General features: G+C 56.8%; 2 protein-coding genes across 3 annotated transcripts in view; one reads left to right on the plus strand and one right to left on the minus strand.

Annotated features, from left to right (window-relative positions):
• Positions 1–9341: 9341 nt before the first annotated feature.
• On the plus strand, positions 9342–9756 carry LITAFD (LITAF domain containing). Its single transcript, XM_055340679.1, has 2 exons — positions 9342–9463; positions 9648–9756. Exons 1-2 carry the CDS (start codon positions 9342–9344, stop codon positions 9754–9756), a joined length of 231 nt encoding a protein of 76 aa, XP_055196654.1.
• Positions 9757–14589: 4833 nt separating this feature from the next.
• Positions 14590–18022, minus strand: part of USP7 (ubiquitin specific peptidase 7) — a 61936-nt gene continuing 58503 nt past the window's right edge. For both annotated transcript variants that reach the window (XM_055339693.1, XM_055339694.1), the window contains exons 26-31: positions 17546–17646; positions 16690–16789; positions 15899–16018; positions 15646–15717; positions 15413–15503; positions 14590–15204 (exon numbers count right to left, since the gene is read on the minus strand). In XM_055339693.1, the coding sequence (XP_055195668.1) occupies positions 15098–15204; positions 15413–15503; positions 15646–15717; positions 15899–16018; positions 16690–16789; positions 17546–17646 (591 nt within the window). In that variant the 3' untranslated portion in view covers positions 14590–15097. The remainder of the gene's footprint in view (positions 15205–15412; positions 15504–15645; positions 15718–15898; positions 16019–16689; positions 16790–17545; positions 17647–18022) is intronic.

Raw genomic sequence — 18022 nt, forward strand, 5'->3', positions numbered from 1 at the left:
CCAACCCTTGGCCGGCGGCACCTCCACTTACCACACCTCGCAGCTGGTGTCCTGGGCCCCGCTGATGCCTCAGAGGAAGCTGGTCTCCCCAGGGAGGGAGCTGGGCGCCCAGGGCACGTGGAACCTCCCCCCATTCCCAGCTGGAGCTCCTCCCCCCGGGGGATGACTGCAACCAGCAGGTGGCACTGCGGGAGCCCGGGGAAAGCCCGAGGACAGCCCGGGGACCTTATAGATGCGTATATATTAATAAAGCAGGTGCTACCCGAGCATCTCTCTCTATCTCTCTCTAGGTTCCATAAGCTGGACAGTAGCGACGGTCCCAATTCTCCCTCCCTCCCAATGATGTCACGTAGCTTTTGGCATCCCCATCCCGGGAGGGTGACCTGGGCCCTGCTACCTTTCTAGAAATGGGGGTGATGCAAGCTCACCCACAGCCACTGGCTTTAAATGCCCACAGTTCCAGCAAGCAGCAGAAACCCAGTGGTCTGGGGCAGCCCCGGTGGCGCAGCGGTTTGGCGCCGCTTGCAGCCTGGGGCGTGATCCTGGAGACCCTGGATCGAGTCCCACATCGGGCTCTCTGCATGGAGCCTGCTTCTCCCTCTGCCTGTGTCTCTGCCTCTCATTCTCTCTCTGTGTCTCTATAAATAAATAAACAAAATCTTAAGAAAGAAAGAAAGAAAGAAAGAAAGAAAGAAAGAAAGAAAGAAAGAAAAGAAAGAAAGAAAAAGAAAGAAAGATACCAGTGGTCTGTATCTGCCCCAGTTCCAAAGTCCCGCACAAGGAAATCGGGTTGGCCTAAGCCAGGTCGGGCTTCCACCCGCTTCAACCAGCCAGGCCCTGGGGTGGCAGGAAGGGCTCTCGCTGCCCGTTCCTGGGGGAGGGCAGGGGGCTCAGAGACGTGAGCGTGTGGCTCAAGCATAATCCTGCCCATAAATATCACAGCGCGGTGCTGCGTCATGTAAATAAGTCTGCCCTGGGGGACCCGGGGTGGCTCGGTCTGTGAGGCGACTGCCTGGCTCAGGTCATGATCCAGGGTCCTGGGACCGAGTCCCTCATGCATTGGGCTCCCTGCTCAGCGGGGGCTCTGCTTCTCCCTCTCCCTCCGCCTCTGACCCTGCGCGTGCTCTCTCAAATAAATAATAAATAAAATCATAAAAAATAAATAAGTCTACTCTGTATTGTTCTGCTACCGAATTTCTTGGCATGCATTCACTGGTTTTTATTGGCTTTCCACCTTTAGAAATGTCTTTTTTTTTCCTTTTAATCTAATTACTTTTTGCTCTCCCCCTTCCCAATTTTATTGTAACAAAAAATGCGCAAGCGTACAGAAAAGTTGAAATAATTGTGAAGACCCCCATGCCCACCCATCACCTCCATCCTGGTCGACATTTTGCAAGCTTTTCTATTTTTTTCACAGATGTATCCATCTAATAATCCGTCAACCCTTCTTACCTTTCAATGAATTTTTTTTTAAGATTTTAATTATTTAGGGCAGCCGGGGGGGCTTAGCACTTTAGTGCTGCCTTCAGCCCAGGGCACGATCCTGGAGACCTGGGATCGAGTCCCACGTCAGGCTCCCTGCATGGAGCCTGCTTCTCCCTCTGCCTGTGTCTCTGTGACACATACAGAGAGAGGCAGAGACACAGGCAGAGGGAGAAGCAGGCTCCATGCAGGGAGCCCGATTGGGACTCGATCCCGGGACCCTGGGATCAGGCCCCGGGCTGAAGGCAGATGCTCAACCACTGAGCCCCCCTTTCGATGAATTTAAAAGTGAGCTACAGGTACCAATACACTGCACTCCTGAACACTGCAGCTTACATACATCATTAACTAGAACTCAATATGCATCTGCAGCTCTTGAGAACATTGATGATGAAAGACACAGCTCTGACTGCACCATTCTGTGGGTTTGGACAAGGGCACAGACCTGTGCTATGTCAGCCCCTATCAAGGTATGGGAGCCCTCCACTGCCCCATGGTTCCCTCATGCCTTTTTTTTTTAAGATTGTATTTATTTATTCATAAGAGATACACAGAGAGAGGCAGAGACACAGGCAGAGGGAGAAACAGGCTCCATGCAGGGAGCCTGATGTGGGACTCGATCCCAGGACCCCAGGATCACACCTTGGGCCGAAGGCAGACACTCGGCCGCTGAGCCACCCAGGCATCCCCTCCCTCATGCCTTTTCTGTTGATAAATCCACAGCCCAGTTGTCAAGCCCTGATCTGATGGCTTCTATAACTTTTGTCTTATCAAGAAGTCCATATAACAAGGATCGTACAGTACGCACTCAGATGCAAGGCGTCTTTCACACAGCATAATGCATCTGTGATTCATTTCTGTGGTTGCGTGAATGATGTCTTTTCATTGGTGAGTCATAGTCGAGCACGCGAATATATACCACAGTGTGTGTATCTGTTCCCTTGTTTGTGGGCACCAGAGCGGTGTCCAGTTTGGGGCTTGTGGGAGGGGCAAAGCAAGAGAATCCTTTTTTTTTTTTTTTAAGGATTTTATTTATTTATTCATGAGAGACACAGAGAGAGGCAGAGACACAGGCAGAGGGAGAAGCAGGCTCCATGTGGGGAGCCCAGTGGGGGACTGGGTCCCCGGAATGAGATCACGACCTGAGCTGAAGGCAGACGCTCAACCACTGAGTCACTCAGGTGTCCCAAGAGAGAGAATCTTAGGCCCCGACACTGGGCTCAATCTCACGACCCTGAGATCATGACCTGAGCCAAGGTGCAGGCTTAACTGACTAAGCCATCGAGTCGCCCAGTTTGGGGCTATTTTAAATAAAGCTACTCTGAGCATTGGTGTATATCTTTTGTGTGTGTGGATTTGTCTCCCTTCTCCTGAGCTCACACCTACGCATGATATATCTGGGTCATCGGATAGGTTTAGGTTGTTTTTGCAAGAAACTTCCAGATTTCGTATGCTCCCACTGATGACAGACGATGAGAGTTTGGGGTGCTTGACATCCCTGTCACCACCTTCATGTCAGTCTTTGAACATTTTTAACAATCCAGGTGTGCAAGCTCCAAGAGTTTGGAAAAATGAATACACTTATGTAGTCATGATAGAATCCTTCCATCATTTTATTTTATTTAAGATTTTATTTATTTATTCATAAGAGACCCATAGAGAGAGGCAGAGACACAGGCAGGATCGAGTGGGACTCGATCCTGGGTTTACAGGGTCAGCCCTGGGCTGAAGGCGGCGCTAAACCACTGAGTCACACGGGGTGCCCAGAGTTGGCTTGTGATCTCTCTCTCTCTCTTTCTCTCAAATAAATCAACATCTTTAGAAATAAAATAAAAAAATAAGAATGTAACCAGTAGGGCAGCCCTGGTGGCGCAGCGGTTTGACGCCGTCTGTGGCCTGGGGTGTGATCCTGACGAACTGGGATCGGGTCCCGCATCGGGCTCCCTGAATGGAGCCTGCTTCTCCCCCTGCCTGTGTCTCTGCCTCTTTGTGTCTCTCGTGAATAAATAAAATCTTAAAAAAACAAAAAGAATGTAACCAGTAGCACCTATGGTTTTTACATTTCCTAGGTGGCTAGTGATGCTGAACACCCTCTTGTGTGTGTGTGTGTGTGTGTGTGTGTGTGTGTGTGTGTATCGGCCACAGCCACGTTCTCTTTTGTGAAGAGTCTGTTTGGGTCTTTTGTCCACTTGTAATATCGCATTTTTTAAATTGTTCAGTTGGGAGTTCTTTTATATTCTGGACGCCTGCGCCGCAAGTATCGTCTTCCTGCGTGTGGCTAAGCTCTTTGTCTTCCCCCACCTCGTCTTTGGGAGAGCAGGTGCTTTGATGATGCCGTCTTTCAAGTTTTTCTTTTTATGGCCTGTGCTTTGTGTCCCTTGGAAAAAAATCTTGATATTCAGCCACGTTTGTTTGTTTTCCGTTACTTTCCGTTGCTCGGCGTTGCTTTTTTCTTCTGTGCGTGCTTCCTTTTAAATTAGTAAAAGCCGTGATATGGTTCCAAAGTCAAACCTATAAAGCGAGGCGTAGAGAGAGAGAACCTGCTTTCCGCCTCATCTCCCCCAACGTCAGCCTTTAGCTCTTAAAAAAATCATTCCTTGATTTCGTCTTGATTATATATATCCCTCCCCATCTCCTTACACACACATGCGCACACTTACACACTAACTCTATACGTATATATGTGTGTGTGGTTATACAGGTATAGTTATACACAACTTCTTGGGTTTTTAGCAATATATTCTAGAGAAACTGCACCATAGTAATTCGTGAAATTTGTCCTCTTTTCAATCTTTTTCTCTTCTTTCCTTCTTTCCCTCCCTCCCTTCCTTTTTTTCTTTCTTTCTTTCTTTCTTTTTTTTTTTAGATTTTATTTATTCACAAGAGACACAAAGAGGCAGAGACACAGGCAGGGGGAGAAGCAGGCTCCCTGCAGAGAGGAGCCCAATGCGAGACTCGATCCCGGGACCCCGGGATCATGCCCTGAGCCAAAGGGAGACGCTCAACCGCTGAGCCCCCCAGGGGCCCTCTTCCTTTATTTTGGATAGCTGCAGAGGAGCCAGGCACAGACACTCGGGTTCCTTCGAGACTTTTTTGTTGCATCAAACAGCCTTGTGTCAACGTCCTTTGGTATTTTTGCTGGTCTGTCGTTGGGATGGGTCCCTGGAGCAGTATTGCTAGATCCAAGGTTCCCACATCTCTAAGTGAGCTGCACATCCCCAGATCCCCGTTCTGGGTCCTATGAGGAGGCCCATCTCCCCGCCAGACTCGCCGGTAGGTTTCGGTCTGGGCCATCTGAGAGCCGAGCAGGGTTGTTTGGGACACTCCCCCCAATATATATATATATAATATATATATATCTTCCCTATAGAATTCCAAGTAATTTAAGTATATATATATATATATATTTTAAGATTTTATTTATGCATGAGAGACAGAGAAAGAGAGAGGCAGAGACACAGGCAGAGGGAGAAGCAGGCTCCATGCAAGGAGCCTGACGTGGAACTCGGTCCCGGGTCTACAGAATCAGGCCCTGGGCCGAAGGCAGGCGCCAAACTGCTGAGCCACCCAGGGATCCCCTCCCCCCAATATTTTATGGCAACACGAGAAGTCGCAGAGTTTACTGTCTGAGCACACAGCCCTCACTTTGTGCCCTTGTTGGCACCAATCCTGGCTTTGTCCTTACTGGCCGTGACCCTCGCCAAAGCCCCGGGCACAGAGGCCGCCCCCTACCAGGGACAGTGTCTCTCGGGGCTACTCCGGCCAATCACCGCCTCGCAGGCACCACGGTGGCATCGACCATTCGCTGTACCTGGCTCGCGTCTCACAATCTCCCAACAATCCTCTAGCGCAGCAGCCGGGACCCCCACTTGACAGCTGAGGAGGCCAGGGGGTGCAGGGCTGGAGAGTTAGCACCTTGCCCAAACTCAGTTCAGCGGGCAAGAGGGGCCGTCAGACATGCGGGGAGACGTGCGTGAACCGGTGCACCTGCGTGTGCTGCATGGGCACGTGCATACGGAGCGCGGGTCCCTTTCTCAGCCACAGGACGCGACCAGCCACACGGCTGGGTGTCTGCCTACGTCCCTGGAAGCAGAAGTCCCGGCTGTGGTCAGATTCCCCCATCCTGCAGGCCCCGGGTGGCACCCCGACCCACACTGCCGTCGGTAACCGAGGGCTGGTTTCAGGGGGTCCGGGGAGGGCGGTGGGGCGGGGAGCAGAGCCACCTCCACAGGGTCTTCCGGCTCGGCCTGCAGGGAGAGGAGACACAGAGCTCACCCCTCGCCCGGTGACGCCCCACATCACAATGGCTGTTCCACCCCAGCCAGGCCTAGGAAGAGGCGCCAGGGGGGCCCCCACTCTGGTGCAAGGGCAACCAGGCGGCGCCATGGGGACCCCTCGGGACAAGCGCTCGGCCACTCTGGGCTCGGAACCCGACGCCGCCCGGATACCGCTGCTGGAACAAAGGTCACCCGGAGCACCCCGGTGGAACTATCCCCAGGGTGAGATGTCTCCCCATCCTGGGCCCAAGGTGACCTGGGGGCCCACGGGAAGCAGGAGAGGATGGGTCCCCTTGCCCGGTGGGGGCTGAATCCAGTCCTCCTGGTGTCACATCGCATGGTCCTCTGCCAGCCTGGGGACCCTGTGACTCGAAGGAGACAAAATAGGGTTTCCAGCAGCCCGTGCCCTCTCTTAGGGTGTTAACAAGGAGTCAAAGAAGAAGACTAATGACTCCCTTGTTTCAGGTACAGGCTGCCCCTCAGGTCTCCTGCCCACCCCGGGGCCAGACACAACCTAGACTGGCTGGGGTGGGGGGGCGCGGGGGGCCTGGCCCTCCCGAGGAGATCTTGGCCAAGTCGCCCATTGGATCCAGCCATCTCTTTGGATCCAATTTCTTTTTTTAAAAGATTCTATTTATTTATTCATGAGAGACACAGAGGCAGACACAGAGGCAGAGGGACAAGCAGGCTCCCTGCGGGGACCCCGATGTAGGACTTGATCCCGGGACCCCAGATCACACCCTGGGCTGAAGGCAGATGCTCAACCGCTGAGCCCCTCAGGCGCCCCTGGATCCATTTTCTGTCTGGAGAATGGTTTGAGAGGATTAGGAGGTGGTTGGTGCAGGGCTGGCCGCTAACTCAGCCGCGAGGCCAGGTGACAGGTTACTTCCTCCCTGGCCTTCACTTTGCTCACCTGTGAAATGGGTACAAAAGTCAGCCTCAGACGGGAATGCTGGGGACACAGGCCGGCTATGACATCTCCTGTCCCCAGGAGTCTAGGCCGTGTGGGAGAAAGTGGGGAGGGGCTTTCTGTCCCCCGGCTGCTCCCAGTGTGGGAAGAGGCACTGGGTGGTGGGGGTCTGCAGCAGCCTCTTCAAGCCACGAGGCCCCTCCCCCGGGAGAGGCAGGTCCCCATGCAGAGGGTCCGCGTGGTTTCCCGTAGAGACCCCATGAGCCCCACCCATGGACCAGAGGGTCATGTCGACGACGGGGTTCCCACCCTGCCTGCCCCAGACTGCACCCTGGGTGTCCGGATTCTGGAATCCCCTGTCCAAACAGCTTCGCACCTGAGGGCTCAGCCCCGGGAGCTGCAGCCGGCGGGCTGTCGACATGGTTGCGAGAGGCCCCTGGGGGGGCAGGAGGGACCCACGGCCGGGAGGGATGTGGGCAGGCCTGGGCCCGGACGGCCCCTCCCGGGAGGCGCGTGGACCCCGCCGTCTTGGAGCCGTCCTGACCAGGGGCAGGGGCCTCACACGCAGGGCCGCCCCGCACGTCCTCAACTTCCATACCTGCTGGCTGACCTCGGCTGACCCTCGCTGAGCCGGGTCTGCACCTGTGCACCACTGGAACCCTGCTGCCGCCTTCCTCACGGGGCTTTTGGCAAGAGTCCGTGCAGCGAGGTCGTGTCAAATGTGTAGCAGAGTTTGGCACGGAACAAGTGCTCCGTATTCTATATTTTTTAAATTTTATTTATTCATGAGAGACACACACACACACACGGAGAGGCAGAGACACAGGCAGAGGGAGAAGCAGGCTCCCTGCTGGGAGCCCGACGCGGGACTCGATCCCAGGACCCCGGGATCACGCCCTGGGCCAAGGGCAGGTGTTAAACCACTGAGCCACCCGGGGATCCCCGTATTTTTTTTTTAATTTTTTTAAAGATTTTATTTATTTATTCATGATAGACATAGAGAGAGAGAGAGAGAGAGAGAGAGAGAGAGAGAGAGAGAGAGAGAGAGGCAGAGACACAGGCAGAGGGAGAAGCAGGCTCCATGCACCGGGAGCCCGATGTGGGATTCGATCCCGGGTCTCCAGGATCGTGCCCTGGGCCAAAGGCAGGCGCCAAACCGCTGCGCCACCCAGGGATCCCCCTGTATTTTTTTTTTAAGAGAGATGATGGCCCCATGCGCTGCTTACATCCTCAACTTCCTGGCAGCACCTCCAGGATCTTATATCCGAGTCTGTGAGGACACATCTGGAGCCAGAAACGCCGGGTTCACACCTCAGCTCGGCGGCCACCGGCCCTCATTCCTCCAGGCCTCGCCTTGCTGTAAAGTCGGGGTCACCGCGAGGCCGCCGCCTTGTCAGCACCCTGGGGTCTGAGCAAGTCTCCTTCCTCTCTCCCCAAGGGCCTCCTCCTCCTCCTGGTCCTCGGCCTCTAGGTGCTCCGAGTCCTCCCCCGTTGTACATCCAAAGCCCCCAGGCCTTTCACCCCGGTGAGTGCCTCCCCCGGCTGATTCTGCCCCCGCAGCGCCTCCCCTGAGAGCCCTTCTCTGCTGAGCCCCCCAAGCTGCGTGACCCCCACCGCCGGCCATGCCTCCTCCTCCCCGACGTGAAATTGGCGGCACAGGGGCCTGGTCCCGGGTGGGCGCTCAGGCAAGGCTTCTGGGGCAAAGTCCTGGTGAAACCCCCTTCCCTACCCTACCAGGCGCTCCTGCAGCCCCCACCCAGGGTGGGCGAGCCAGGGAGCCCGGAGCGGGCACAGGTCCCCGGGCGGGGCCACCCATGCTAGGTGCACAGGTGCCCAGAGGCCCGTCGGGGTTCCAAATCCCGCCCCCCCCCTCACCGCTGACCCCTGGGAAGGCTGGCTAGCTTCCTTCCTTGCTTTCCTTTTTTTTTTTTTTAAAGATTTTATTTATTTATTTGTGAGAGACCCAGAGAGAGAGGCAAAGACACAGGCAGAGGGAGAAGCAGGCTCCATGCAGGGAGCCCGATGCGGGACTCGATCCTGGGACTCGAGATCACACCCTGAGCCAAAGGCAGACACTTAACCTACTGAGCCACCCGCTTTTTTTTTTTAAAGTTTTATTTATGTACTTACTTACTTACCTACCTGAGCGGGACGGCTTTCTTAACCAGCTCAGCCCCTACCAGAGCCCCCCTTCTCTGCACACCCCACGACTGCAGAAACGGCCGCAATGTTTAAATAGCTAAACGTCCATTTTTTTGGCCTCTCTGTATGAATGGGAGAGGGAGACACAAGGATGCCGACAGGTAGGATCTAGGTTTTGTCGCTTCCCCCACCACGCTTCACCGAGGTTGTCAGAGCTTTCCATCAGGGGCGGGGACTCGAGGACACACTGGCTGACGTCACAGACACCCCGGCACGGGGGTGGATTGAGCACGCTACCCCGGGGGGGGGCTCACTGAATCGTAGGAGCCCCCGGGGGAACCCAGAGAGGCTCCACATCCCCCAGGTGACCCCTGGCCGGGGAGACAAGGTGGAGGGAGGTCCGAGGGCCAGTGGCTGCGGGGGCGGGGGGGGGTGACAGGACAGCATGAAGGGAGGTGGAGCCGAGTGGGCAGGGGGCTGGGGTCTGAGCTACCCCCCCCCCGCCCCCAGGGCTCAGCAGCTTGCCTAGGATGGGGTCTGCCACCCCCATACAGTCCGTATGTCCTTACTGCGGGAACTACATCATCACAGTGACCAACCCGGTCCCGGGGACCCTCACCTGGCTGCTGTGTACAGGCTTCTTTGTGTTTGGGTGAGTGCACCACCTTTGTCCCCCCAGGGGCCCTGAGCATCCAGGGGGACAGGGACAGATAGCCTGCTGGGTTGGGGGAGGGCTGCCTGTGGGGCGGACGGGCAGGGCAGGCGCAAGGGCAGGCGGGGGGCCCAGGTGAGGACGTCGAGGCTGCACCCCCATCCCACTGCTCCTGAGGCTGCAGGTGCTTCCTGGGCTGCTGCCTCCTCCCCTTCTGTGTGGACAGCCTGATGGACGTGAAGCACACGTGCCCCGTGTGCCAGCACGAGCTCTTCCGCTACCGTCGCCTGTGAATGTCTGCGAAATAAATGTCCATTAAATGCCGCTTGTCTGCCCACGTCTATCCTGCTGGGTGCCTGCTGGCGCAGGGAGGGCCGGGCGAGGGCTGGCCAGGCGCCTGGCACACAGCGGGTGCTCAGGTAGCCACGGTGAACGAATCTCGGGGAGCCTGGTCCCCGGTGCCCCTTCTCGGGCTCCGCGGTGTCCCGACCCCAGGGAATCCACAGCACGGTCAAGCCGTCCCTTCCCGTCCCTTCCCAGCAGCCACGGCCTCACGTGTCCAGGGGCTTTGGCAAGTGCTTGGGACAGTGAAGGCCCTGAGCTGGCAAACAGGATCCCCCGGGGTCACGCGGGGTCTGCAGGGGACCAGGTGAGGGCGGGCACAGCCTATACAGAAACCTGGCGCACAAGCAATGGAGGGCTGTGGGTCTTTTTTTTTTATAATTTTATTTTTTATTTTTATTTTTATTTTTTTTATTTACTTATGATAGTCACAGAAAGAGAGAGAGAGGCAGAGACACAGGCAGAGGGAGAAGCAGGCTCCATGCACCGGGAGCCCAATGTGGGATTCGATCCCGGGACTCCAGGATCACGCCCTGGACCAAAGGCAGGCGCCAAACCACTGTGCCACCCAGGGATCCCTATAATTTTATTTTTAACTAATCTCTACACCCAACACAGGGGCTCAAGCTCACAAACCTTGAGATCATGCTCTTCCCACGGAGCCAGCCAGGCTCCCCCCCACAAAGGAACTTTATTTCGCAAAATAAGATGGTTATCCACCCACGTTTTCAATGGAAATGCATTTCCTAGAGAAGGGGGAAAGGAAGTGGGTTTATCAGGGGGCAGGAAAGACAGGGAACGAAGGGAGTGCCCTTCTTGGGATTTAATTTTTTTTTAAATTAAAAAAAAAAAAAGGAACTTCACCTGCTGTGTGCTCATCACCCCCCGGGGAGGGCAGGGTGCCCCGGTCCTACAGACGTGAAGGCCCAGGCAGAAGGGCCCTCGGCTCCAGTGACCCACCGCGGCTGCAGGTCCAGGGCCTGTCCCCCTGCAGCAGAGATGGGAGGGTGTGTGTGTGTGTGTGTGCACGTGTGTGCGTGTGGAAGAAGTTCCCGGAAGCCTCACGAGGTCACACAGCCTGTGGGGACAGCCCTGGCCTGGTGTCACACTACCCAGGGGGCTGCACGAGCTCTGGGGCCGGATCTCTGCCTCTGGATGTCAGCCAGGCCTCCGGCCAAACCCCAGGGGCCCTGGAGGACAGGGGGAGCACTGGTTCCCGAGCCAGCTCCTCCTTCCCAGCAAGGTGTCCAGGACGAGGTGAAGCATCTGACCCATGGGGGGCACTCCGTAGGAAGGGACCAGCCCCCGTCTGTGATACAGCGGGCCGGCCGGGTGCACCCAGGGAGACAGAAGGGCCCCAGGCGGACAACACAGGTGGCCGCCCACCTAGGCTCGGCGCCTGAAGGAGACGGCGCATCCCACACATGGCAGGTCGCCGTTACTGGGGGAGGCGGGCAGCGGGGAGCGAGGCCAGGGCAGGCCCGCCGGCCCCCAGCACCCAGGGGAGTCTTCCTGGGACTGGGCCCGTCTCCGGTTTGGAGGAGCTGCATGCTTGTGCAGAGGCGGCCAGACCATGTGGGGACAGTCACCGGCGTGCCTGGCTCCGCTGACGAGGCCAAGACCGTCTGGAGCTGGAGCCGGAGCTGGATGCACCTGCAGAACTCGCCTCGAGGCTCTTGGACGGACTCCGGGCTCACTAAGCAACTCGCTGGTTTTGACTGGGATTCCCGGAGACATCCACGGGCGGCGGCGGCCGGTCCTAGGACAGGTGCCTCTCGACGTACACGTGGCACTGCTTGCAGGGTGCTGAGTTTGGGGGACCTCCTTCACTGGCCTGGCTCGGCCATAGCCGTGCTCCTCTTCAGGGGCGAGTGGGTCCCTGGGATGCCCTCGATGTTCGGGGGGTGGGGGCTGAGGCGGCCAGGTCTGCACGGAGCAAGTGGGGAGCCCCACCAGGTGGCACATGCTGGTCACTCTGGGCTGCCTGGAGGCTGCACGGCGTGCTCCATGGTGACGACTGTTACAGGGTGGCTGACGGAGCTTTCTCAGCTACTCTCTCCCCCGCGCTTGGCCAAAGCCCAGGGACGGGACCGGAGCCCACCCCGCGCGGCCTGCAGGTGCAGGCGAGCCCCCAGCCTGGAGCGCTCAGGAAGCTGAGCAGCGGTGGGGCGCGGGGGGCACTCAGGCCAGGCTTGGAGGCGACCAGCCCCCCCGCCGCAGCAGCCAGACGCGGCCCTGGACCAGCTCCCCACGGCGAGGACGGGGCCCCGAGGTACCCTCCCTGCCAGCACCTACCACATCTCTGAGCCTAAGGCAACTCCGGCCAGACGGCGTGTGCAGCCTCGATCCAGCGCAGGGCCCTTCGGGGCGCCCCTGGTGGGGGCCCTCCCCGCCAGCCTTGCTCTGATGGCTCTCCACGCCCCCGGGGCCTGGCCTCACGGCCTCCCTCAAGGATGGCGGGGAGGGTGAGTCTGCATAGCTCCTTCCCGGAGGGCGGCAAGGTGAAGGGCGCCGGGAAGCTGGTCTCGATTGTGCTTTGCTCCCACCTGGAAAGGAGCGCCGCAGGCTTTGCGGGGACGGCAGGTCAGGCTGAGCAACGCCGACGCGGGCAAGAGCGGTCAGCGCGGCTTTCCCGACGCGGCACACGCTGGCCGCTTGTGGCACCTGGAGTTACACGGCGGGCGGATGCTCGGCTGCTGGGGCAGGCGCGCAGCAGGCCCCCAAGGCTGCAGGGACAGTGCCCCCATGCCACTCTGCGGGCCACGAGGTGCCGGAGATGTTCCCCATGTTGTCCGTGAGGGGGTGTCCTGGGCACCGGCTCCCCACCGGCCCAACCGCCACACAGGCCTCCTTCCCTGCCACGTCGGGGCCGCGAGCTTGGACGGCCTCTGCCTGTCGGTACCAGGTGCCGCGGGACCCCGGGCTCGGCCGTGTGCTGCCTGCAGTACGTAGCTGCTTCCAGGCTCCCGCGGCGTGGAGCCCCCCATCCCGGGGTGCCCACGGCCAGCGCCCCCCAGGTCTCCGTCCCCAGAGCCACGCAGCCCTCAACCACATGCCTCAGAGCAGAGACGGTGGCAGGAAAGGCCTGAGGCCTGCTCGGGAAGACACGGTCCCGACCCCACCGTCCGTAGGTCCCATCCCAGACATGGGCTCCCATCTCGCGCCAGAGCCGCACTTCCCAGGGGCAGGCCCGCGGATCCCGCTGTTGGGCGCTGGAGCAACAGGCGCCCCCTCTTGCTGGAAGGGGTGGTCCCTGGGACCGCAGCCTGGGCGCTCCTAGCGAAAGGCCAACACTCTGGCCACCTCCATCGCCCCAGGAAGGCACTTCCTGCCTATGGGGACTGTTCTGGAAGGAGATGGCAAGGCTGGTATGCTGCTCACGGGTGGACTGAGGCCGCCTTTCTCCGCCCACTGCGCCCAGGTTGCAGGTCACAGGTCACATCATGCTTCCCAAGGGGCTCCTCCTTGTCAACTGATGGGAACATCCTCGGGGTGTAGAGTGAGCAGAAGCTGCTCTCCGCTGTGCCCCCCACAAACACTGTGAGCTCAGACGCCCAACCAGAGCTGGGAGGGAACGGAGCAGTAAACGCACGGGGCCACACCGTCAAGTCTTTTGTAAAAAGTCCCTTGATAACCCGAGCAAGCGCTGTGCCAGCTACCCGGCCAGGACCAGAACTGAAGTCCAGCTGAACGGAACGTCAACCCTTCACGCTCAACGTCAAACACACAGAGAAAGATCCTCGCCGGCCTGCACACACCTACCCTCCCTATGGCCCGAGGCCTACACCTGGACCTGGAAACAGACCAGCCCAGAGTCCAGGAACCCGTGCCGGGTGGGCCGCGCGGCCGGCTCCCCAGGGCTACGCCGCCCACGGTGCTGGCAGTATTTCCGAGTCGCCTCGCTTGTGCCCAGGATCCCCCTGGAAAACCTCCTCTTGCTTGAGCTCAGACCTAACTAGGAAGAGGCAGCATCAAATACCCGCAGGAAACCAGGGCTGTCGGGTGAGCAACATGACCGGCGGTGGGGGGACATGGGCCTCCCTCAACCTCCACGTCACTCACCGAATTGTCGTTTTTATAGAAAATTTTATTCAACATACAACATTTTCCAGCAAAAAGGCAATATACAGGAAGAGTTGGTGTACATTGCTGCTACAGAAACAAACAAAAATCCTGGAAAAGGATGAAAAATAAGTGTGATCTGCTGATTCTATTTTACTGCACTCAAAACTAGACACGCAGCCGGCATTAGCTCCAAAATAAAAGGAAACAAGGCTGGGACTGAAATAAAACTACACACAATGAATATCGACATCGGTGAGAGTCACTTAGATGCACCCAACAAAGTCACCTCCTCCCAGTGGCGAATTGTACATGTTCATTCATTAAATATACAATTTCATTTCTCTTTTTTTTTTCCTTTTAACTTTTTTACAAAGTCAACAGCTTACTGACTAGTGAGCATGCCCTCTTTGCTAAAAGGCTCTCCTTCCTTTTCTCCTTCCGTCTGTTCCGTCTCGAGGAACCTCTACGGGCAACTGCTTCCCCCGCGTGAGTCAACTGTGGAGAAGGGGCAGCAGAGGACACCGTGATCGTACTCGGCGGGGCTCTCAATGTCAGAAAAGCCCCCGGACTGCCTGTCGGGACTGTACTGGTGTGTACTGGTGCTCGGGGCCTCCACGTGGCGAACGGGCTGCAGCACGGCGGCGGCTGGCAGAGTGAGGACACGGGGACGGAGACCAGGCAGCGGGCGGGGGACCGAGGAAGGGGGACAGTACACGCAGTGAAGGAAAGAGCACTATTTATTAGGTTGTGAGTTTCTCTGTTTTGCCTTTACAGATGCACAAAAGGTCATGGCAAGTAGAACTGAGGGAAATATGTCAGACGAGCCTACACGTACGAGCGGCCGCAGGGGCCGGTGACCGCGGCCCCAGGAAGGCAGCCAGGCAGCCTCGCTGGCTGCGAACACATGAGAGGCCTCGCGCCACAGCCGCGTGGCCCTCGCCTCTGCTCCCCTGCTACGCTGGCAGTCGCCTTGCACTGTGGTTACCAGAAAATAACTCTCATTGGCATCCAAGCTTTATAAAAACACCTTCATTTTGCTCAAAAAGGGCAGTCAATAGATACAGAGAAGCCAAACTGAACAGCCTCAACAAAATAAAATTAACATCAGCAGCAAATCCTCTTGCTGAAGACTTCGGATAGAGTGCACGTGTACCAAAGTTCTAGGCTGGTAAAAGGGGGCACACACCCACGCACGGCCCCTCGCCCTGCACACACTGAGTAAGGAAGTCAGTTATGGATTTTAATGGCCTTTTCCAGATAAGTGTAGCGACTCCTCTTTGGGGCTTTGTTGAAGTGGTCGAGCCCTAGCCAAGGCCGAGGATGAGACATGTTACCTGGTGGAGAGAGAGACACAGCTGAGACCGGACGGACGGCCACCCCGGAGCCCAGGGCCAGCGGCCGAGCACACCCCACACTCCTGGGGCATCCTGTCGGAGCCACGGGCACCTCCACCCCGCCTGTGTCCTAGAGGAACCCCGGTCACACGCCGTTCCTCCCTGCCTCAGACGGAACTGGACCCCGGGGCCGCGGGAGGGCTCTTACCAGGTTGGGGCTCAAAGTCTTTCAAGTTCACTTCATACTCATCCTCGTTTATGTACTGGTGTCGGCCCATCATCACAATGGCAAATTTAAACTGAAAGACAGAAGGGGCCCTCCTCCGTGAACTCTGGGCACGAGCAAACACACACCTCTGGCCAGAGTCCAGGCTGCCTCATGAGCCAAGATTTCGGGGTGCTGCCCCTACTTCCCTCGCAAGTGCCCAGGACGTGCGTTACCTTCTCAAACTCCTTTTCCTGGATGTCTAGCAGACTCTGAATCCGTTTCATGACTTCTCTGAAATGTTCGCCCTACGAACGGTAAAGGACACGTGTGCACACACTCGCCTGTGCCCCTTTGTGGATGCCACCAAAGCCCATCATCAGCCCACGGGGCAGGAGGCCACATTCAGCAGCATGAATCTCAAGGTACCACGAGACGTCACGTTTTGGCGAGCAGATAGATACTTGACTGATTACCAAACACCCTCACCTGGTGTATCCTGAGCAAAAATGGAATCCCGAACGTCCCAAACACCTCTTTGTGGAAGTGTGCCACGGTGACCAGCATCTCATTCTCCTTGTCTATGTCCACCTGGTCCAAAGGGATTTCCTGGGGACACGGAAGGAGACACACGGAGCTGAGCGACTCCGTCTATGCAGGACAAACGCCGCGTCTGCTTCTGACTCGCTGCTCCAACAAGGCAGTCAGGTCCTATCTCTGCCCCAAGAATGACAAGAACTCAAGAGCTGGACGCTCTCTGCATTTTTAAAGGAAGCTCTGGATTTTCAGGGACCAAATAATGGACTATTCCAGTAACTATGGAAATTTCAGCTGCTCTGAAATCAATAGGGAGGCCCAGCTTCTGACCACATTTACTTGGGGCCCATATTTAAAATTTACACCCGAGCACAAATCCTCTGCGATCCTTCCTTATATGTGGACCCCGAGGAGTCAGACCCAGAGACGGGACAATGCTGGTGCCAGGGCAGGCGGGCAGCTGTGAGATGGACAGCAGGAGGCCGCTCAACACGGTCAGCGGGCTTCACGCCGCCGAACTGTACACCCTTAAAGTGCTTACAATGGAAAATTTTGCGTCTATTGTATCACAATAAAACATTAATTTCTCAAAATCTGGAAGAATAAAATTAACTGCAGGGATCACCTCTACTGGTACCATAAACACTTGGGCCACGTCTGCAAGTCGGTGATACGTGAGGAGGCAGGCGGGTGGCCGTCCCACCCGGCCAGGGCGCCAACGAGGGCGAGGACGGGCCGGTTACCTCTATTCGAAACGTTCTACTCGTCGCCGGAGATAAGCATTCCAGCAGCTCATCTTCCTGGTGCACACCAATGATCTTGTAGCTTACGATTTCTAGCAGCCTGCACACAAGAGGGGGGAACCACATCAATTTGTGTGAGAGAAAGGAAGGTTAAGTAGCTTCCTGAAACAATTCTTTAGTAAAAAGCTACTGACATTTGCCTATTTTCTCCCTTTTAGAGCTGAAATGTCCAAAATGCAGGCGTCCCTGGGGAGCACACAGAACCCTGCTTGGCGGCCCCATCTGGGCACAGGGATGGAGCTGAAAGCAAGTCTCCAGGAACCGTGCACATCGTTCCCACAACGGTTCCCAACAGGGCGGGACTGGGGGGTGTTTTCCTCCCGCACCCATTAGAGAATAAGGATCTCATTCTTTTATTAATATCACGGGGCAAACATTCCCGGAACCAAATAGCCTCACGGCCTGTTGTGTCCTGTGAGCAGACGGCAGGGCACCGGGAGAAGAATGCCTGCCTCTGAAACAAGCCCAGCCCATCAAGCCTGGGCCTCTGTCTTTAGCCGGAGCATTAGCGACATGGATCAGAAGTGCCCTGATTTCTCAAATGCAACCAAAAGCAGCTCTGTCCACTTCCAGCTGATATTCCATCTGTATCCTCTTCACCACGTGTGGCTTTTCTACCTGCACCTCATGTGTACGACAGCTTAATAATAATCAGGAGACGGGAAGGAGGATATGGCTTAACTGTGAAATATTTATAAACTGCCACGAAAGCCGGGCCAAAAGCTGGTCTGACGCTCTGCGCCACGGGCCAGGCCCACCCCCACCCCCGGCCACATTCGGCTTCAGAAATACTTGCCTAAGCTTCCCTGACGCCTTCTCCCCGAGCTCAACAGCCTTTTTACATTCTTCCAGCAGGTCCCGGACACACCCATGCTTATCGGGATATAGTGTTATTTCCTAGGAAACGACAAAATTTGAAAGAAAACCTGAGGGGTGTGCTTGAACCCATCCACTTGGCTGGAGAAGAAACTGTAGAGACGTTCAGTGGTCTCTGGCTACCCACCACTGTTGCCCTTGTCGCCCCCACACCCAGGGCCTCACCCCAGGCCCGGAGGAGAGTTTAAGAAATGCCACTTGGATGCAAAAAGGTTGCCATTTATAGGACAGCTTCTCAGGACGCTGCCCACGGAGGGCCATCTCCTAGCCTGCTTGTCCCAGCAAAGTGACAACGGGACACAGTGTCAGCCTACGTGGTGACCACAGGTGGACCTGAGGATTTCAGGCTGTCGGTTCAGCCCCAAAGAGCATGTTTATGGCACAGGGTTGGCAGAGC

The sequence above is a fragment of the Nyctereutes procyonoides genome, unplaced genomic scaffold, assembly GCF_905146905.1.
Source record: "Nyctereutes procyonoides isolate TBG_1078 unplaced genomic scaffold, NYPRO_anot_genome, whole genome shotgun sequence".
Classification (NCBI taxonomy): domain Eukaryota; kingdom Metazoa; phylum Chordata; class Mammalia; order Carnivora; family Canidae; genus Nyctereutes; species Nyctereutes procyonoides.

Excerpts from the sequence above, each read along its gene's own strand:
- LITAFD (XM_055340679.1), top strand. The coding sequence starts at position 9,342 with ATGGGGTCTGCCACCCCCATACAGTCCGTATGTCCTTACTGCGGGAAC. Across the intron at positions 9,464-9,647 it reads ACAGGCTTCTTTGTGTTTGG|GTGCTTCCTGGGCTGCTGCC; the intron begins GTGAGTGCACCA and ends CTGAGGCTGCAG.